Raw genomic sequence first — 20,708 nt, forward strand, 5'->3', positions numbered from 1 at the left:
TTTTTTTCATCACAGGTGGGTCAGTGAAGTTCTCATTTTTATTTTTTGTCCAGATGTATTGATAAAACATATAATGACTTGAATACACATAGTCTATGGCATGGTTTTAATTTCTTCATTAAAATTAATTACAATTTATTTTCATATCTTGTGGGGGGCATAAAGTATAAATGTCCTAATATAATAAATATGAAAACCTTTTAATTGGTCTTTTATGATTATTATTGCAGTTATTTAAAACAACAAAACATTTGAACAGACTATTGTCCACCAAATCAAAGTAACGTGGTGTCACCAACCAGCAGAAACATGCAGAAGACACAGGAAATTATATGATAAAGAGGACACCTTCAGACACCCATGACTGTCAAGGTCAATAAATCTCTTAAAATATTAGATAATTTGAACTTTTTTGATATTCATAAATTAATAATTCATGCTATTAAAAAATACAAACTATAGAAAAAAAAAACATTCATTCAAAATGTAAGAAAAAATATGACCTTTTACTTTATGGTTACACCGCATGACATTTTTAGAGTCATTGAAAGGTTTTATAAATTATACATTTTTTAAAACCGTATGAAACCAACATGCATACAAAGAGCACATTCCTTAGAACTTGGTCATTTGATTTAAGTTAGTTTTTTGAAAGATTATTTTTTATTTTCTTTATCGTAGACACTCTTGTTTGTCACTGACCCAGATGTCTCAATTCAGATCTTCTAAAGAAAGTGTTAAGGATCAAACACCTTATTGGTTTTGACCCAGTTGCACTGGCTACTGTGGAAGTGGACTGTGGTCCTATTGGATTTATTGCAAGCTACTTTATTACACTCTCACATCCGTGGCTGGCCTTCAAGCACAACCCTGCACCAGTCTGATTGGATTCAACAAAGTAAGAGTGCTATCAGCGGAGGCGCTTAACTAGTTAACTACCAGCTATCTATTTTGGGATATCTTGTAAACTAGTTACCTTGTTCCAGATGCCGACAAAAAAAGAGTCATACAGTGATCCTGAAGCATAGGATTTCAGCGCCCTAAAGTGTTTATCTTCTAAACTATTTGTGTGAAAGAGCTCTGATTCAGTTCGTGTTGACGTGATAGGTACACAAGTATGGTACCGCTTTGTTGTTGTCCTTGCTAGATGTAGTGAAGAAGACATCTGCACACAATGTGAGCGGAGTTCCATTGTGGTGTATCAACTAACTCAAGGTGTCCAGCTGCAAAAAACTATTTCTTGCCGAAGCAAGTAGATCACAGCATGTTGTGTCACTTGACACGCACAGCTGTTGAGCTCTTTCAGCTCGACGAGCAGGAGGGCTCTCGACTCTGTCAAAAATGAAGTATCCTAGCTTTGACAAATGGACCTTTTCCTCTCTCGTCCTTTGACTCTTTGAACAGTTCTCTTTGAGAAACGGCCTCTGCTTAACTGTCATCTCACATAGCTTCCTGGCCAAGGTTTTGACTTCGCAAGGACCCCCGAGACAGGATGAGCACCTGTAATGGAGCCATTCAGAAGATTTGTGGATTGCTCCAGAGAGCTGCCGCTGCAATAAGTGAATGCTATCCTACGATTCGATCTGCTCTTTTCATCGCTTGAAAGTGAGCGATCCTCACTCCAGCGCTGTCACAGGATTAATGTGTGTTAACAGGTGGAGGAGGGGGATTTGACTTGAGTCTTTTGAGGGCCTTTGAGGTAGGCACGCATTGTTTTTCTCCAATCAGCTTGGGTGGAATGCCTCTTTATTTAGGATTGCCTGAGCCAATAAGGATCAAAAGGTGCTCAGAAACAATGTGCAAGCCAGGCCATGCATCAAGCCCTGAAAGGCAAGCAGCTGCCGATGGGGTGGATGGGGGTCCAGGAGGGGGGCGATAGTGCTCCCTGTTCCTGTCTGCGAATACATCTGACCCCGATGTATTCTCACTAGCATTCTTTTCAAGAAGCTGTTACAACCTAATCTTAGTACTGTCAAAGCAACAGGCAATGTGCAGAATGCTAACAATAACATAGCGTAGAACCTCTGACCATGACGTTTTGAAGCGAGATTTCGGAGCTGAACTGTTCCTATCGACGTCAGCATGCTGCAAGGTTACCCTGATGAAATGTCTAAGAAAAGTGAACTGCTTGTGACTGCTACAGTGGAACAATATGTACCCGCTGGTATATTGCAACAACTATGCAGAGGCTTGTACACGTAGCCCTGCATCTGCTATGATGGATGGAGGGAGAATATCATGAAGTTTGTCTTCTCTTAATTAAGTTTTTGGTAGCACCCAGAGGAACAGGCCTGGAAAATGTACACGTAGCCCTGCATCTGCTATGATGGATGGAGGGAGAATATCATGAAGTTTGTCTTCATGATGACGTTTTTTTGTGCCTACTTGTTGAAGGAGCGATCATTAGCAAAAGCTAATATTTCAGCTAATTTTGTTCTTTGGTGGTCCCTGGCCTGAGATCATACAACTCTCTGGAATTCTTAACTTGACCTGCTCCCTCTGTGTTTGTTTTGGGATTCAGGTCAGTGCATCAGGAGTCCAACATGTTGAGAGGGAGGTTTCGGAGAAAGGAATAACTTTTCATTTGAAAAAGCTGAGCATGGATAAATGATATCAACCTGCTGTTAACTCAGCCCAACCTTGTTTTGTGTTTGACTAATGTAGAACAGACATTTAATGGGTACCACAGAGTTTTGCTTGTGATTTCACTCTTTGTGGTCTACTAAAGAGTCCTCCTGAGTGTTATTATTCATGTCCCTACAGATCCAATTCGAATTCCTCCGGAGCATTCCAGAGATGGAGCGCTAGCACTTGAAGCCTATTCGAATTGGATTACTTCAGCACAGCCCAACAGAGTCGCTCTAACCAATTTATGATCTGTATGTTTTGGCGTGTACTGTGAGCTGAACCACACCGTTAACTTGGGCAATCCACAGAAGACCTCTCTTTGCTGAATTCCTGTGAGAAATCCAAAAGGAATGCCGCAGAGATGGCACAGACAGCTAATTTAATGAAAACTCTATTTGTTTACTTATTTTACAGCCAATATCACTGTTAGTGTATGTGCTGTAATAAACTGGTGTTACGTCTTATCCCAAAGCATTAAATCATAATCATTTTTCAGGGACTTGCCTCAAACCCGTTTGTTCATTCATTGATTCATTGGTTCATTCATGAGGCGTACGCTTAGCAATCTGTTCATTCATTTCATTTGTGTTGCCAGAAGGAAAACAAAGTTGGAAAGATGAAAGGGAGTAAAGCCCAACATTATTACTTTCCCCAGGAACTAAAGCGACATAGCTGCTTATTACAATGGGCTATGATGGGTGGACCACCAAAGTAGTGACAACTCATGTAGTAGCCTCCGGGATGAGTGGTTTTACCTATTTCACAAGCAATTTCAATGTTTTCTAACTTGTTGCCAAGAAAGTGGGAGTGTTGTATTTTTTTTCTTTTCTGCCCATTCTTTTTTTTGCTTCTCTCAAATTTTGCACGGGTTTAAAAATTTTAAAAAAGAGAGAGAGAGGAAAGAGGGGGGCTAAAGGAATCCTGGACTTTTGTGCTCTCTATGAACTGCGAGCGAGCTAATGAATTGTTTCAGCCACTCGGCACTGCATTCACGGATATCCCCCAAAGATTACACACACAAATCACTTGCACAATGGAGGCCGCAAGGAGGGCCTGGGCATCCCAGAGGAGCCTGGCCCCAAATACAAGCACCTATAACCAAGACGGGGTTGGAGAAAAGTGGGTGTGGGGGTTTGCTTGAAGTCAAATGTTTTATAATCGTTTGTAATGCAGTAGTCAATGAGAGGGGAGGTAAGAAAAAAAGCAAGAGGGCATGGGGTAACTGGCCCCCATATGGAGAGAGACCGAGATGAAGAAAGGCTAAGAGCAAAAGGAGAGAGAGAGAGGGGGACATGGGGAGGCTCGGCTTTAGCTTTTTGCAGCCCAGACCAATCTAAAAAAGGGACATAAGTAACTTCTGGATTCTTTGTGTACCCCATCTGACTTGCAGGGAGGAGATGAAAGGGGCTTGCTAAGCCTTGCATTCCACCCCAATTATAAGAAAAATGGAAAGCTCTACATCTCCTACACGACCAACCAAGAGCGCTGGGCTATCGGACCACACGACCACATTCTTCGTGTAGTCGAGTACACTGTGTCCAGGTAATGAGAAACCAGTCAAAACCTGACCAAGCACAGGGGCTACTAACCCGAGCCGTAACCATCATGGACAATGGGGGGAAGTGTCCTTCCTCATATTCAGATATTGTCAAATTGTCTGCCTTGATATTCCAAGAGGCAAAACAAAAAAGGGGGAGGGGGAAATCTGTTAGGGACAAAACCTGCCCTACCCCAATGTCAATTTGTGGTTATGGCCTTGGATCAAAGGTGTTTCAAACTTTACACATGGACGTGTATGCGTAATGTTTGTTTCCCATGTGGTTTTAGATAAGTCATGAAAAGCTGAGCTCCTCATGAAATGCTTTCACTTACAGTGATGAATGTTTTATAGAGATATGTAATCACAACATATAATTATCACGAAGGCTGACATCCATTCTGATTGTGTTCAGCTCCCCAGCTGCGATGCAAAACACCCAGCATTATCAAACCCGCTAAAGTGTAAATTTTGTAAATTAGCCTTTCAAATGCCAAAATAACCTAATTTTGAGTTGGTTATAATATATAGTTGCCAAAATAAGTCATCTGATTTAAACAAAATGTTTTTTTTTTTTTGCATTTTCTGTGCTGATTTTTTGTGAATAATCAGTTGTAATTTTTAAACTATTAAATTAATAAATATATTTTGAAACTTTTTTTTAAATAAAATATTAATTCAATTTTGTATTTACATGTATTTAGTTTTCTATTTTGTACGCTCAGATAGAGTCCCTGCGACCCTACAAGTTGTTTGTTTTTTTCCGATCCCTAGCAGTTCAGAAAATTGATGGATTTAGGTTTATATATAAATGTTTTAATATTTGGTTTTAGGAAAAACCCAAACCAGGTGGACACAAGGACCACTAGGGTTTTAATGGAAGTAGCTGAGCTCCACCGAAAGCATCTGGGAGGGCAGCTCCTCTTTGGCCCTGATGGGCTTCTGCACATTTTTTTAGGTGATGGCATGATCACTTTGGACGATATGGAGGAGATGGATGGTCTGAGGTAAGTACTGAATGCTTAAAGCTGTAATAATCAAGCACTATTGATGAGTCAAACCATGTAATAGTGATATAAGCATTGTTTCAAATATTTTCAATGGAGTGTTTTTCTGCCTTAGTGATTTCACAGGATCTGTCCTTCGGGTGGATTTGGACACAGATTGCTGTAGCACTCCTTACTCTATACCCAGAAACAACCCCTATTTCAACAGCACAAATCAGCCCCCTGAAATCTTTGCCCATGGACTGCATGACCCAGGGAGGTAAGGTCAAACATTTTACTGAATTGTCTTTCGAAAAATTGATTGTTAGATTGTTAGGGAAAGCTACTCTATGAATTCTTTTCATTATATGTTGGAACATGGATGTGGGAATTTGCACCTGTATATCAGTGAGCTTAGGCACTGATGTTGGGCGATGGGGTCTGGCTTGAAGTCGTCATTCCAGTTCATTGGGGTTCAGGTCTGGGTTTTGTGCAGGCTAGTCAAGTTCTTCTGCACCATATGCAGTAAATCATTTCTTTATGGACCTCATTTTGAAAAAGCGCCCACCCAAACTGTTACCATAAAGGTGGAAGCACACAGTTTCTCAAGAATGTAAATAAATGTTAAGATTTGTCTGGAATTAAGGTACGTTACCAATCTTGCCTGTTAGAATTAGAAGTGCACGCCAACACATATACCATATAATTAAATAAAGTGTCATATAACAAGTAGCAGTGTGGTTTACACTGCTGCTGTCTTGCAAAATGCATTAAAATGGTATTTTGTGCTCTAGGTGTGCAGTGGATAAGCTCCGCATGGACACCAATGGGAGTCTGCTGATCCTGTGCACAGATACTGTTGGCAAAAATACGACAACAGGCAGGATCCTACAGGTTATCAAAGGGAAAGACTACGGTATGTCTGTTAGAAGTGGCTGGTTTCTAAAAACATGATGGATTACTGTACAAGCAAAAAGGCTTTTCTACAAGCCAAATAGTTCCAACCAGGCAACCACTCAAGAAGTTCCTGTATTGTATTTCACAAAACATTAAATTCTCCCTCCATGTACTGGTTATGAAATAATGTTAAGCTTTTATGCTGAGAACAGAATGTCTTCGATGGAATGGGGGTCCGTTCCAAAAAAATGATTTAAGACCTTCTGTACAAACCGATCAACGCTTTATTCAAGAATACCATTACAACACTCTCGTTTCATAACACCAATGGGAGTCTGCTGATCCTGTGCACAGATACTGTTGGCAAAAATACGACAACAGGCAGGATCCTACAGGTTATCAAAGGGAAAGACTACGGTATGTCTGTTAGAAGTGGCTGGTTTCTAAAAACATGATGGATTACTGTACAAGCAAAAAGGCTTTTCTACAAGCCAAATAGTTCCAACCAGGCAACCACTCAAGAAGTTCCTGTATTGTATTTCACAAAACATTAAATTCTCCCTCCATGTACTGGTTATGAAATAATGTTAAGCTTTTATGCTGAGAACAGAATGTCTTCGATGGAATGGGGGTCCGTTCCACAAAAATGATTTAAGACCTTCTGTACAAACCGATCAACGCTTTATTCAAGAATACCATTACAACACTCTCGTTTCATAATGTGAGAACACACTTTAAATATAAAATGCTTCTTTTAATCCCTGGGGACTTGCAAGCATATGAACAACTGTATAATTTATCGCTGTCGAAGAGCGTTTATATGGTCATTTAGTACATTGTTGAAACACAAAACGACCAGCATGGCAGTCCATCTCTCAATCGTGCTGACTAAGACCCCTAAATCAATACCAGAAGTGAATATATATTATTTCCTATGGCCAAAGTAATGGATTGGCTCTCTCGTACTCCTCCTTACGCATTGGCAGCAAACAAATATGGCTCTCTCCCAGCCAATGCATTTAAACCCCAAAAAGATTGTCTCGCAAGTGTGCCAAATTACCCCAAACTCCAAGCCATTTACGATGTTAAACCATCACCATGGTGAATGACTTACTTCATTAAATCACATTTTATTGTTTTACGGGGCTCCGACTGTAAGGTTATAGTACTGGCCATTCCCTAAGCTGCTGTAATCTTTGTAGCCATACAAACTTAAACAAATATACACAAACACTCAATAGTAATTGTAGGATTACCTCACCCTTTTCTCTCGTGGCCTTTTCCTAATCTATTTGAGCTATAATGTGAACTTAACAGTGCTTAATAAGGACATTTAGTGAAATGAACATAGCCCTCCATATCAAGTTTACATAGTGTTTTTATAACCGTCTGGGGAATAGCTAATTAAAACCAGCCTGTGTGAAGTGCTAATGGTCTCTTGACAGATTGTGGTAAACATGGATATCCCTTACACAAACAAAGAAAACTGTTATTATGGGGATAAATCAACTTTGCAACACATGTAGGATGGTGATTGAACACATCGAGTTTGGACAAAAATTTTTTTTTAATTTAGTTATCTAAACAATGCAGATGATTTCCGTTAACTCATTTGAATTTTCAAGCTCAAATAACCCATAACTCATAAAAAATAACCTAAAACTCATAAAATGTACAACCACATGTCGACTTGTTACCTTGCTCTGCTTTTCTTTCTTGATGGTGAGTTGTTCGTGTGTCTGCCCACAGAAAATGAGCCATCTATGTTTGATTTGGGGTCAAATGAAGGTGCCGTCCCAGTTGGTGGATTCATCTACCGGGGATGCCAGTCAAGAAGACTTTATGGAAGTTATGTATTTGGAGACAAAAATGGGTATGTTGTGTTACTTTATGATGTTAGAATTATTAATTATGCAAAACTACTTGGTGTATCCCTTGAACAGTCAGAGAAACTGAATAGTTATGCTTCCAAAAAACAGATATTGAACTTCCATTTTCATATTGCTCCTCTTTGGTTTTTTGTGGTAATTGTTAAACTGCGAATGGAAACTGCCATCTTTCCTGTGTTATTGGCTGTGCCAACACACACACTGGCCACATACCCCAATGAAGAAAAATAGCTTTTTCAGGGTAAATTGATAGCAGTTTTCCTGCCAGGTCAATGGGCCACTGGTATATGTTTTTCACACTTCACACAGGTTTATAATTCATCCTCAATATCAGCCTGCATATTTTGTCAACAGTGAGAGATAAACTGTAGGAAGTAAATTGTTCCTGGAAATCCAAAGCAGTAAATTATGCCTGATGTTTTGTCATGTAATTTTATTTTTTGTAAAAAATAAAGATGTTCGCTCAAGTCTGCTGGGTAGACAGAGCAATGACATTTTTAACCCCTGACTTCATGATCGTTGCAGGAACTTCAGAATTCTGCAGAGGCCTTCAGAAGACAGGTCGTGGCAAGAGAAGCCTCTTTGTCTTGGTACTAGCAGTTCCTGTGGTTCCTCGCTGGTCGGCCACATCCTGGGGTTTGGCGAAGATGAATCGGGTCAGTGCTCAAAAAACTTTGTGTGTTCGTTTCACTGCAAATTTTGTGTGCTTCTGTCATAACCTTTATTCATGGTTCTGTCAAGTTTAAAACTATATTATGCAGAAGATACATTGTTAATTTTTTCTTTTTTTAATTGAAAGAAATTAATACTTTTATTCAGCAAGGATGCATTAAATTGATCAAAAGTGACAGTAAAGACATTTACATAGCTATAATTTTCTATTCATCAAACAATCCTGAAAAAAATTCCACAAAAATGAGCATTGATAATAATAAGAAGCATAGTAGAATGACTTCCAAAGACTGGAATACACATTTAAAAAAATATATTAAAATAGAAAACTCTTATTTTAATCACTTTATTATATAATTGTAATCATATTTCACAATATTTCTGTGTTTACAGTATTTTGATCAAATAAATGCAGCCTTGGTAAACCTAAGAGGCTTCTGAACATTTAAACAGTAGTGTAACTACAGGCATTTCTCAAAAGGTAAAAAATAACCTAAAACTCATAAAATGTACAACCACATGTCGACTTGTTACCTTGCTCTGCTTTTCTTTCTTGATGGTGAGTTGTTCGTGTGTCTGCCCACAGAAAATGAGCCATCTATGTTTGATTTGGGGTCAAATGAAGGTGCCGTCCCAGTTGGTGGATTCATCTACCGGGGATGCCAGTCAAGAAGACTTTATGGAAGTTATGTATTTGGAGACAAAAATGGGTATGTTGTGTTACTTTATGATGTTAGAATTATTAATTATGCAAAACTACTTGGTATATCCCTTGAACAGTCAGAGAAACTGAATAGTTATGCTTCCAAAAAACAGATATTGAACTTCCATTTTCATATTGCTCCTCTTTGGTTTTTTGTGGTAATTGTTAAACTGCGAATGGAAACTGCCATCTTTCCTGTGTTATTGGCTGTGCCAACACACACACTGGCCACATACCCCAATGAAGAAAAATAGCTTTTTCAGGGTAAATTGATAGCAGTTTTCCTGCCAGGTCAATGGGCCACTGGTATATGTTTTTCACACTTCACACAGGTTTATAATTCATCCTCAATATCAGCCTGCATATTTTGTCAACAGTGAGAGATAAACTGTAGGAAGTAAATTGTTCCTGGAAATCCAAAGCAGTAAATTATGCCTGATGTTTTGTCATGTAATTTTATTTTTTGTAAAAAATAAAGATGTTCGCTCAAGTCTGCTGGGTAGACAGAGCAATGACATTTTTAACCCCTGACTTCATGATCGTTGCAGGAACTTCAGAATTCTGCAGAGGCCTTCAGAAGACAGGTCGTGGCAAGAGAAGCCTCTTTGTCTTGGTACTAGCAGTTCCTGTGGTTCCTCGCTGGTCGGCCACATCCTGGGGTTTGGCGAAGATGAATCGGGTCAGTGCTCAAAAAACTTTGTGTGTTCGTTTCACCGCAAATTTTGTGTGCTTCTGTCATAACCTTTATTCATGGTTCTGTCAAGTTTAAAACTATATTATGCAGAAGATACATTGTTAATTTTTTATTTTTTTAATTGAAAGAAATTAATACTTTTATTCAGCAAGGATGCATTAAATTGATCAAAAGTGACAGTAAAGACATTTACATAGCTATAATTTTCTATTCATCAAACAATCCTGAAAAAAATTCCACAAAAATGAGCATTGATAATAATAAGAAGCATAGTAGAATGACTTCCAAAGACTGGAATACACATTTAAAAAAATATATTAAAATAGAAAACTCTTATTTTAATCACTTTATTATATAATTGTAATCATATTTCACAATATTTCTGTGTTTACAGTATTTTGATCAAATAAATGCAGCCTTGGTAAACCTAAGAGGCTTCTGAACATTTAAACAGTAGTGTAACTACAGGCATTTCTCAAAAGGACTAACAAAAAAAAAGTTTAGGCCAGGTCTAATGAAGCGATTGTTTTACATTAGAATGTGTATACCGTAGTCACAGGAAGGAGAAAAAACTGGCTCCCGAATCCAAGAATCATCTGAATGATACAGAACAGAAAGAAAACCAATCCCTTGTCCTACCTCCCATTTTCAAATATCTTTCCTCCAAGGAACATTTTGCTATGACACAGTACTCCTTTAGTTTCCTGACAGATTACTTCCTCTTTTTTGCTGCTAACAGACGGTACAATTGGAAATCAAAGGTCAGCGCAATCTGTCAGCATATAGGGTTTACATGCACAATCTCCTCCATTTCCTTAGCTGTTCTTTCAACGTTGATATCAACTGATTTCTGGCTTACTGGAATAGTAATGGGGGTCATTTTTATGTGAACTTGACACCAGCCCCTCCGACAGTGCCTCGCCAAATCAAAGTTATGCCCACTCACTGCTGCTAGGCTGTACTCTCTGCCACCATGTAATATCCCCACAGCTCAGTGCATCACAGGGAACATAAACTCTCGAATCCAAACACCAGGTCAAGTGTGACAGAGAATAAATCTCGTGCTTTGCCAAGAGTGGGCCTCTGTGAGGGAGAGATAGCATTTGTTGCTGATTTGTAAGAGGGCTTCAGTGGAAGGCTGTACTGGAGACCCACATGGCAGTCTCTTGACACATGTTTACAATCTGTGCACAGTGCTGCAAGCTTGCTCCTCATTAAATTACTTGCATGACGATTTAATGAGCCCCTCTCGAAACCCTCTCATGCACCAGTGTCAAGTGCAACGAGTAGGAAGGAAGGAAGATGAGAGAAGACAAATGAGATCCCTGAAAGACCTACATGTGTTCTTTCCTCTGCAGGTGAGGTCTACATCCTCGCTTCCAGCAAAAGCACGGCGATACAGTCGCACAACGGAAAACTCTACAAGTTGGTGGACCCTAAAAGGTGCGTTGAGCTTCGAATACACAGAGCAGCATATTGTATACAACGGAGTTTATGCAACAGCCTCTCTGTTTTTCCGTTTTCATTGCTCGCATGTGAAATATGTGATGTTACTGCTGAGCAATGCTAATATTGAAACTCGCGTAATTAATTCCATTTTTATTCCACTTTACAAAACATCCCCCGGTATTCTTCTTACGTGCTATAGTTTGAACATCTGCGTGGTTAGTTCATACCAAGAGAGAGAAGGTTATTTTGAAGAATGTTACAACTGGATTTGTTCATGCAATGAAAATCAATGGGGTCCAAAACAACATTCGTTGACTCTCATTGTGTGGACAAAAACACTAAGACGTTTTACAAAATATCTTTCTTTTGTGGGTGAGATAATGATGACAGAATGTTCATTTGTGGATGAATTATCCTGTTAAAGCACTACTCGTTTTCACTCACAGACACGCACAAGGACTCTAGCTTCCCTTAAACAAATCATCACACAACTGCCGGTCTTAGCCAACACAAACCTCGGCCATAATTGGAGAGTAAGCATACCATTTCCAAATGTTAGTGTAACGTGTTTCTAACACCAACACAGTCAAGGTGGCTCGGACACAGCGCTGGTTAACTAGCAAGCCTGTTTGGTCATCGGTTGGGTGTTTTCCTTGCTTTGACAGGACTTACACACCTGTCTTCAAGAGAGGGAATGTTTTCCTTGAGAACCTTGAGTACGTTCATATGCTGGCGAATCTGTGGCTGAACAAAATTTATCCAGTTGACATACATGTGCACGAGTTCACGGCGAGAGATTCAGCACATGTGAATGGAGTTGGTTAAAGGATTTAATCATTTCTGTATGCTAGTGGGCTTTTTTCAATATGGCGTAATTTAACCCGTGTGTTTTACGCCACTAAAAGCCACTTTTATGATAGATCTTGAAAATATGTCGTTCTCACCAAGCCAAGTGCATATGAAAGGCATATCATCTATCAGAAATGAGCATATGAATTCCCACGTAACAACTGCCAAAAGTGTTTGCATTTTTAATAGATCATATATCATTTCCAGAAAAAAAGGGACATTACAATAGGCACAGGCAGATCTGTCAAGTCTCTAATTCAAACCAATCCCTCATGAAACTTGTTTTTGTGCTTTCTACGCCATTCAAAGTCCTTTTACTGGACCTTTTTACACAATGAGGGCTATATAAATTACCCTCAATTATCAGGTGAAATGATTCAAAGATTATGTACATGCAAAATTATTCAGATCCTAACCAATTTTTAGAATTTTGCTGAAGTACAAATGAAAATTACACTTAAAATGTGCTTATTTAGTCTGTGATATGTCAAAGCACTGAAAGAGCTGAAATTTCTTGTTGTATGCATTCTCACATTTAATAAATCCACCTTGCGATAGTATCAACTCTTAGTTTATATAGTCATATGCCTCTGAGGAATTGCATTTCATGAAAAAAATGTCTCCATATTCTGAAAAAAAAAAAAATTCATTTATAATATGCATCCTTATTTAAGTGAGGACTGAAGGCTGTGAAAAGGAAAACTACCAAGCATTCCAAGGTAAAGTACAAATCAAGTGATTATCCGAGAGGTTCAATTTTCTGGATGTGGAAGCCATCCAGACGCTGGCTAGGTTGTTCCTCAAAACTCTCCATTCAAACAAGAAGCAGAAAGGCTTATGATCACTTTGAAAAGCTACAAAGTTAAATTTCTAAGAATTACATAGAGGTGCACCAGTCAGTTATAAGATAAGAAATTCTTTGTAACACTGGGAGGTATAAGGGACCACGAGACGGCACATCTGAAGCTTGCCTTAGTAGTGGCCCTGTTGCAGTTGTGCTCCAGATAAGGCCTAGATTCAAAGCAATATGTGTGGTGCAAATCTAACACTGCCCACATCTTAGTGTACGCTATACCTGCAGTGAAGTATGTTGGTGAACGCATCATGGGGGCTGTGTTTCATCAACAGGAAATTTTATCTTGTTAGAATAAAAAAAGAATACGTATTAACACTATTTACAGAAATTCCAGTAACAAAATTGTCAGTGCCCTACAATGACCTAGTCAAAGTCTGATCTCAATTCAAATATTTATATCTTCCAGACAGCAAATCTGTCTGGAAGAATGAGCCAATGTCACATTTAATAAATAAATAAAGATTGTCATTACTGTAAAAAGTGACTTTTAAAAATACAACACAATATGTATTGAATCAGTATGCAAACTATCACAGAAACCAATATTTGTATGTAGGATTTCAGCAAGGATTGAGAGAAAATTGCTTGAAGGTCTGAATATTTTTGTGAGGCTCTGTATACCCAGGTGACGACAGTGCCACCCAAGTCTAATGCTATTAATTACCACAGATGTTTCCATGAGTCTCCTAAACAAGGCCCCTCAAACTTACTTTATTTATGTTTTCTGGCATTACCGCATTTTTCCAAAGAACAATTCTTTCCACCATTGATTGGAGTTGTTTAGTCTGTTGGACCTGTGGTGTTGGGTTCACGGTTTTATATATCATGTCAGTTTTTGTGATCTAATTACCAAATAAAAGAGGGGATATAACATTTCTGAGTGACTAGCACTGTCAAATGGGGTGGTCCAACATTTACATTTCTAGTATCTACATTTACATCTTTTCTGCACCTTTTAACCTTTGCGTTCTGGCTAGGGCTGAGGGCTTCAAAATACCTTCTTTGTGTTTGGAATATGATCTGCCACGTTGCATTTTTGGGTTGTGGAACTGTGGGGTAGGGCAGAAAGCATAAAATATATCATAGAATATCATATCAAATGAAAGTCAAATGTTTGAGATGTTGCAGTAAACCTCACCAGGATGACTGCACCCATCTAGAATGGTAGAATAATAAATAAGCCACCGCACACTGAAATGTACATGTATCGATGTCCAATGTGGACAAGAGAGAGACTGTAGGATTGTTTATTGGCTGGTGGCAATAACTGAGAAGATGCCAGTAAGTGAACTATTTATAATTTGGTTTTTCTGTAATATTAAATACAAACTGACGCACATCCTCAGTTTTATTCAGTTTTTTTACTGATCCAGTATATGCAATGTTGCAATGTTTGTTATCTCAGTAGGCATACTCCTTGTAAGCAAAATTTAGCCCAGCAAACAAATTTAACCCCATGTAAGCTACCAGAAATTAGAACTTCATAGCGATACTTTTGGCAGATACAGTCTGTTCTGACAGCTGAATGACAACATCTCAACATTTCAGTAGAAACCAAGGAATGTTTGAAGAACTCATCAAAATATATTGTTTGAGTGTTACTTGAGTGATTTCTGAAATGACCTTTATTCGTTTTAGAACCACAGACCTGAGGATATGTCAGAAAGAAAACAAATATAAGTGTATCTCCCATGACTTTGGATTTAGTTGGCTGAATGTGTCAAATAGGTTATTTAGATGCACTTTTCTGTAGCAATACAGAGGTAACAAATTCCTCTAGGCTTAAGTGTGTGTGTCAAGAGCAGGATATACAAACACTTTAAAAAGTGCTCACATTCTCCTGGTCCCCATTTTCACAAGTCTCCTTTATTTCACGGTCTCTCCTAAATCTCTCCTGCTCACAACCGTGTTCCTCCCCTTGACAAAGACTCTTAGGGGTGGTACTGAATGGCCTACTGCTACAATACACAGTAAATTTTTTGATACAATGTAACCACAAAGAGGTGCTAACAAAAGCGAGAGATGACAAAAAGGACAGAGGAGTCACACAGAGAGCCTTGATGAAGGCTTTTTTATGCTGTGTTCATTGAACACCCCTCAGCCCTTCACTCCTCTACCCGTGCGCTTGCTTTCATCAAATAACTCAACTTGTTAGCTTTGATAGTAAGAAACTGTTAAGCCAAGAGATATTAAACTGTCTCCTGAAGAAAAGCTCGGAGCTACTAGAGTCATTACCCATTCTGCAATTCCACAGAAAGCACCACAGATTTCCACAGAATTGGACCACCCATCATTCACCAAGTTATACAAGTCCCCCACCCCATTTATTAAATATTTTGGCATAATAATTATGTTTTCAACTACCAATAAGTGTCTAGTACTGTTTAACACATCTAAATTGATTCCACACATTTACAGCATTAAAAACACCCAAAACTTAAATGTCTCAATTCCAGTGTAGATGATTTTTTCCTAGGTAGATAGTGTAGAACGGGAACTGGGATCATGGCTGGCATATTGTGCCAAACATTCCTTGGATGGACAAAAAGAGAGGTTGTGCAGCTGATGTGTTGAACCTCCCATTCAAGCTACAGGACAGTCTTAAACTAATAAGCTGGGGCGTTCTTTTAATTTATCATTCTGTGTTTTATGCAAGTGGCCTCACAGAGCTGATACATTCCCACAGTGCCTGTTGACCCAGCTGTCTTTGTCAAGTGCCACGGCAGCAGGTGTTGTTTTCACGGCCACCCTGCCTGTAATACAAACTGTTTAGTAGCGCCACTGACCCCGACGTCATTAACAGTGTTAGTCCAATCCTCTGGGGAGTGCCTCTTTCTCTCCTTTCCGTCCCTCCCTCTTTTTCTTTTTCACTATCCATCTCTATTTCTTTCTCTCCCTCATCTTTTCTGTCTCTCTCTGTTTTTTTAACAACATAACAGCCTGTCACAACAACACACACAAAAAAAACTGAATGAGAGACAAGGGAGACCTGATATGGGTGTTGAAAGTGGTTGAGGGGAGCATGGGAACTGCACCCCCAATAGACACCCCAGCACATCCTGCCACAATTCCCTTGTTACCACCCTATTCCTGCCATCAGTCACTGAAGCTGTCAGTGGTACTCAAGAAGTCCAACATCCCACTCGCTTACATAGACACTGCCAAGGTTGGTTCGTACAATGCTGAAAAGCACCGACATCCAACGATTGTCAATCAGTTTGTTAAACCTGATGTCATCTGTTTTTACCAAATTAACATCAGTTGGTCCAATTTTTTTAACAAATTCCAACAAACACTGACATAATAAGACTTAATTGCAAACCCTTGTCATAACTGAGAGGTAAGCATCCCTGCCAGCTCTATAGAAACAACTGTGCATAGCTCGCCTCCCCTTAGCCCATTGAGTTTTAACAGACACCCTAAAGCATGCAGTGGCTTTGGTGGGGTAATTAAGAATGAATGGGGGAAAGTCACATGAGAGGAGGCAGTGCCTCGCGATATGATTGGATATGACTGGTTATGATCGGCTGTGATTGGTTCATGCGATAAATCCCGCCTTTTGTGTTTGTGCGTGCTCCGCATTCGCGAATCAGTCTGAATGAACAATATAATGGCGTTAATGGGAAGACTAATAAAAAAGAAAGCAAACAACGCACACATATGTGTCACCACTTTGTCAAAATCAAACTTCAAATGGCCTGAAAACAAGATCTGTGGAGGTTTTTTAGTGAGCAATCAGCTTGTTGAAATTTAAGGTACATCTCCGCATCTCTGACCAGTGTTTATTGAGCTCTGATGATTGATGATCCGAAAATAAATTTATTATTTAAAAGAACAGCTGAACATCAGTTCATAAATAAAATATATAATTGTTTAAATAAAATATATTGATTAAAGAGATAGTTCACCCAAAAATGAAAATTTGATGTTTATCTGCTTACCCCCAGGGCATCCAAGATGTAGGTGACTTTGTTTCTTCAGTAGAACACATTTGATGATTTTTAAGTCCAACCGTTGCAGTCTATCAGTCTTATAATGCATGGCAATGGTAACAAAATCTATGAGAGTAAAAGAAACATGCACAGACAAATCCAAATTAAACCCTGCGGCTCCGGTCGACACATTGATGTCCTAAGACACGAAACGATCGGTTTGTGTGAGAAACCAAACAGTATTTATATAATTTTTTACCTCTAATACACCACTATGTCCAACTGTCTTTAGGCGCGCACGGCATCCTATGCGTGAGGTTTTACACGCTCTGGCATAGTTTACGCAAGCGCCGGAATTGATCTCTCACGCCTATACGTCACTCATTGTTTACACAGTGCGCAGTCATTGTAGGCACGACGGCTAATCAAAATGGTACTTACTTGCGCTTATCCGGATTGTTCAAACCAACTTAAAACTAAAAGATTACATTCTCTCGCACAAACTCATTTGGGAGTGGTGACGTTCCAAGTATTCCCAACTTCTGAGCCTGCTCGCCTGAAGTTATGGTTGATTGCTCTTTGGCTGGATATCAACACACTGTGACGAGTTGGCTGCCTCCCCCTAATTATCAGCATCACCCCGTCCCTTAATCGCCGCCCTTCGCCAGGCTCCCGACACGAGTAGGTGCGTGTGAGAGGAGGGGCGCTGAAATAGCCAGGGCTGGCGGCGTGTGATGGGGCACACCTGAACCGAATGGAGCCTCATCACCGCCGCTGTTTAAATGCAGAGCGCGCCTCTCCTCGGGAGACCGGTCTCTTCCCCGTGCATGCACGCTGGTGTCCTCGTGGGTCCAGGAGGGGTGCTTAGAGGGACTCCCGTGCTGCCAGAGTCGTGAGCTGCCAGACCCGCAGTCTGGACGAGAACCGCACCCGTTACACGGCCGTCAGGCAAGGATGCCGGGCCTTCTAGTCCCTTCAAGCGCCGTGGGCAGAGAGAAGGACGAAGCCGCTGAAAGAAGCCGCTGCCCCTCGCGCCCCGGACCGGAGAGGGGAGCACGAGCGGCCGCCGGACTCCGCCCGTTACCTGGACCCTTCCTTCCTGACCACTGCCCTTCCCTTCACAAACCCCGCAGCACGACGAGGACACCAGATCCCCTGTTTATTTTGGACACTTGATTCTCTTTTTTCTGGACACATTGTTTATTTTCTGTTAATAAAAGCCTGTCCGAGGCCTGATGCCACACCCACTGTGTCTGTCGTTTGCTCCTCCCGCGACAACACCCATTTACGTAAACTACGCCAGAGCGCATACACACCTCATGCACCGGAAGTCGTGTGCGCGCCCAAAGACAGTTGGACATAGTGTATGGCAAAACGAAACAAAACAAAAGTGGGACAAAACAGCGCAAGCACATGAACACAGCGTGCAAGCGAATTACAGTACTGTGTGCACAGTGACAAAGCTCGCACGTAAAATGTAAACCTAAAGAAATGGCAAATTCCAAACTCGAGCACAAAAAATATGATTGTGTACACACATCAGCACGCTGCAAGGACGAATAACAAAACTGCGAGCAGAACCCACACACGCGCGCAAATCTAAACACACGCGCAAGTAATTTCTGCATGTGCGTACAGATCTAAACTAAACACACGCAAGTAATTTCTGCATGCACGCGTGGATCTAAACACACGCGAGTAATTTCTGCACGCACACGCAGAGCTAAACAAGCGCGAGTGGAACCCTTCATGCACATGAAGTTTTGACACTCAGGGGCGGGGCCCAACGTATGCTTGTTGTGTTAACAAATGCTATTGGCTGCTGGCCAAATCCTGTATTGATTGGCTGCTCGTCATTTGATTGGCTGTTGATGGCCTTCTCCTGACGAGACAGAAAGCCGGGGAGAATTGGAATTGGATGATGGCAGAGAGTAAAGAGGTAAGTTTTCTTTCTAAATGCCATTAAAGATATAGCTTTTAACACGATCGTTAACAAATCTAAATGTGTTATATATTTCCTTAGTTGGTTCATTCTAAATAGTCAGTGTCTTTTTGTGTCACTCCCATAATTCACACAAAGCGTCATGAGGCGTAGGAGAAAGGTAGATTAATCCAAGAGATGGTTGTTAGTAAAGTATCACTAGTCAGTTATATAAACATTTGACTAAATATTTTAATTACATACATGCAAACGTCTCTAGGTTACGTATGTAACCATGGTTCCCCAAGGGAACGAAACGCTGCGTCGAGTCGCTTTGGGAATGCCCTTGCGTGACCGCGTTCTGAAGCATGTGTCAAATCCGTCCAATGGAGCAGCGAGACGTCATGAACAGGGTGACGTAAGCACCAGAAAGCATAAAAGTGCATCCGGCCGGGCGCAAACCAGCTTCGATGAAGTAGCGCCTGCAGGGAGTATGGCAAAGAGACGCAGTGTCTCGTTCCCTCGGGGAACCATGGTTACATACGTAACCTAGAGACGTTCCCCTTCAGGAACTCGAGCTGCGTCGAAGTCGCTTTGCTCGTCTAATTATTATTAGGACGAGCGTCCTGTTTCTAGGCTGGCCAAACGATATTTTATTTTGGCGAATGCACGAAACACACCCCATAATCACAAATCACACCTCATACGCGAGGGACAGACAACAGTAAATAGACAGACACATACACAGAGCGCTACTGAAGAGCAGAAGCTGGTTTGCGCCCGGCCGGATGTGCTTTTATGCTTTCTGGTGCTTACGTCACCCTGCTCATGACGTCTCGCTGCTCCATTGGACGGTTTTGACACGTGCTTCAGAACGCGGTCACGCAAGGGCGTTTCCAAAGCGACTCGACGCAGCTCTAGTTCCTGAAGGGGAACTTGGGTTAGCCATTTCAGAAGAATATCCATAAAAAAAACAGGTCAAACAAAATCCTTGTGAATAAAGACGACGAAAAAACAGTTAAAATAAAGTTACTGAACTAGCTACATTACAGGTCGTAGATGTTGGCATCAGCTTATCATTATTATTGTTTTACACATTAATCAGGGACAAAGAAAGACACTGACCATTTAGAATGAACCAACTAAAATAAAAATAAATAAAAAAAAATAAAAATAAAAAAAAGGAAATATATAACACATTTAGATTTGTTAACGATTGTGTTAAAAGCTATATCTTTAATGGCATTTAGAAAGAAAACTTACCTCTTTACTCTCTGCCATCATCCAATTCCAATTCTCCCGGCTTTCTGTCTCGTCAGGAGAAGGCCAACAACAGCCAATCAACAGCCAGTCAGACGACGAGCAACTAATCAATACAGGATTTGGCCAGCAGCCAATAGCATTTGTTAACACAACAAGCATACGTTGGGCCCCGCCCCCTGACTGTCAAAACTTCCTGTGCGTGAAGGGTTCTGCGCGCGTGCGGGTTCTGCTCACAGTTTTGTCATTTGTCCTTGTAGCGTGCTGATGTGTGTACACTACACAATAATTTTTTTTGTGCTCAAGTTTGGAATTTGCCATTTCTTTAGGTTTACATTTTACGTCCGAGCTTTGTCACTGTGCGCACAGTACTGTAATTCGCTTGCGCGCTGTGTTCATGCGCTTGCGCTGTTTTGTCCCACTTTTGACGCCATA

At 40.4% G+C, this 20,708-nt stretch overlaps 1 protein-coding gene across 1 annotated transcript in view; it reads left to right on the forward strand.

Moving 5' to 3' along the window:
- LOC107550592 (hedgehog-interacting protein-like) overlaps positions 1 to 20,708 on the forward strand; it is a 46,182-nt gene that overhangs the window by 12,663 nt on the left and 12,811 nt on the right. Inside the window, exons 5-11 of the mRNA XM_016231898.1 lie at positions 4,019 to 4,170; positions 4,999 to 5,172; positions 5,288 to 5,431; positions 5,946 to 6,067; positions 7,798 to 7,921; positions 8,463 to 8,593; positions 11,365 to 11,449. Coding sequence (XP_016087384.1) covers positions 4,019 to 4,170; positions 4,999 to 5,172; positions 5,288 to 5,431; positions 5,946 to 6,067; positions 7,798 to 7,921; positions 8,463 to 8,593; positions 11,365 to 11,449 — 932 coding nt within the window. The remainder of the gene's footprint in view (positions 1 to 4,018; positions 4,171 to 4,998; positions 5,173 to 5,287; positions 5,432 to 5,945; positions 6,068 to 7,797; positions 7,922 to 8,462; positions 8,594 to 11,364; positions 11,450 to 20,708) is intronic.

This window comes from Sinocyclocheilus grahami, unplaced genomic scaffold (assembly GCF_001515645.1).
Source record: "Sinocyclocheilus grahami isolate Dianchi unplaced genomic scaffold, SAMN03320097.WGS_v1.1 scaffold17.1, whole genome shotgun sequence".
NCBI lineage: Eukaryota > Metazoa > Chordata > Actinopteri > Cypriniformes > Cyprinidae > Sinocyclocheilus > Sinocyclocheilus grahami.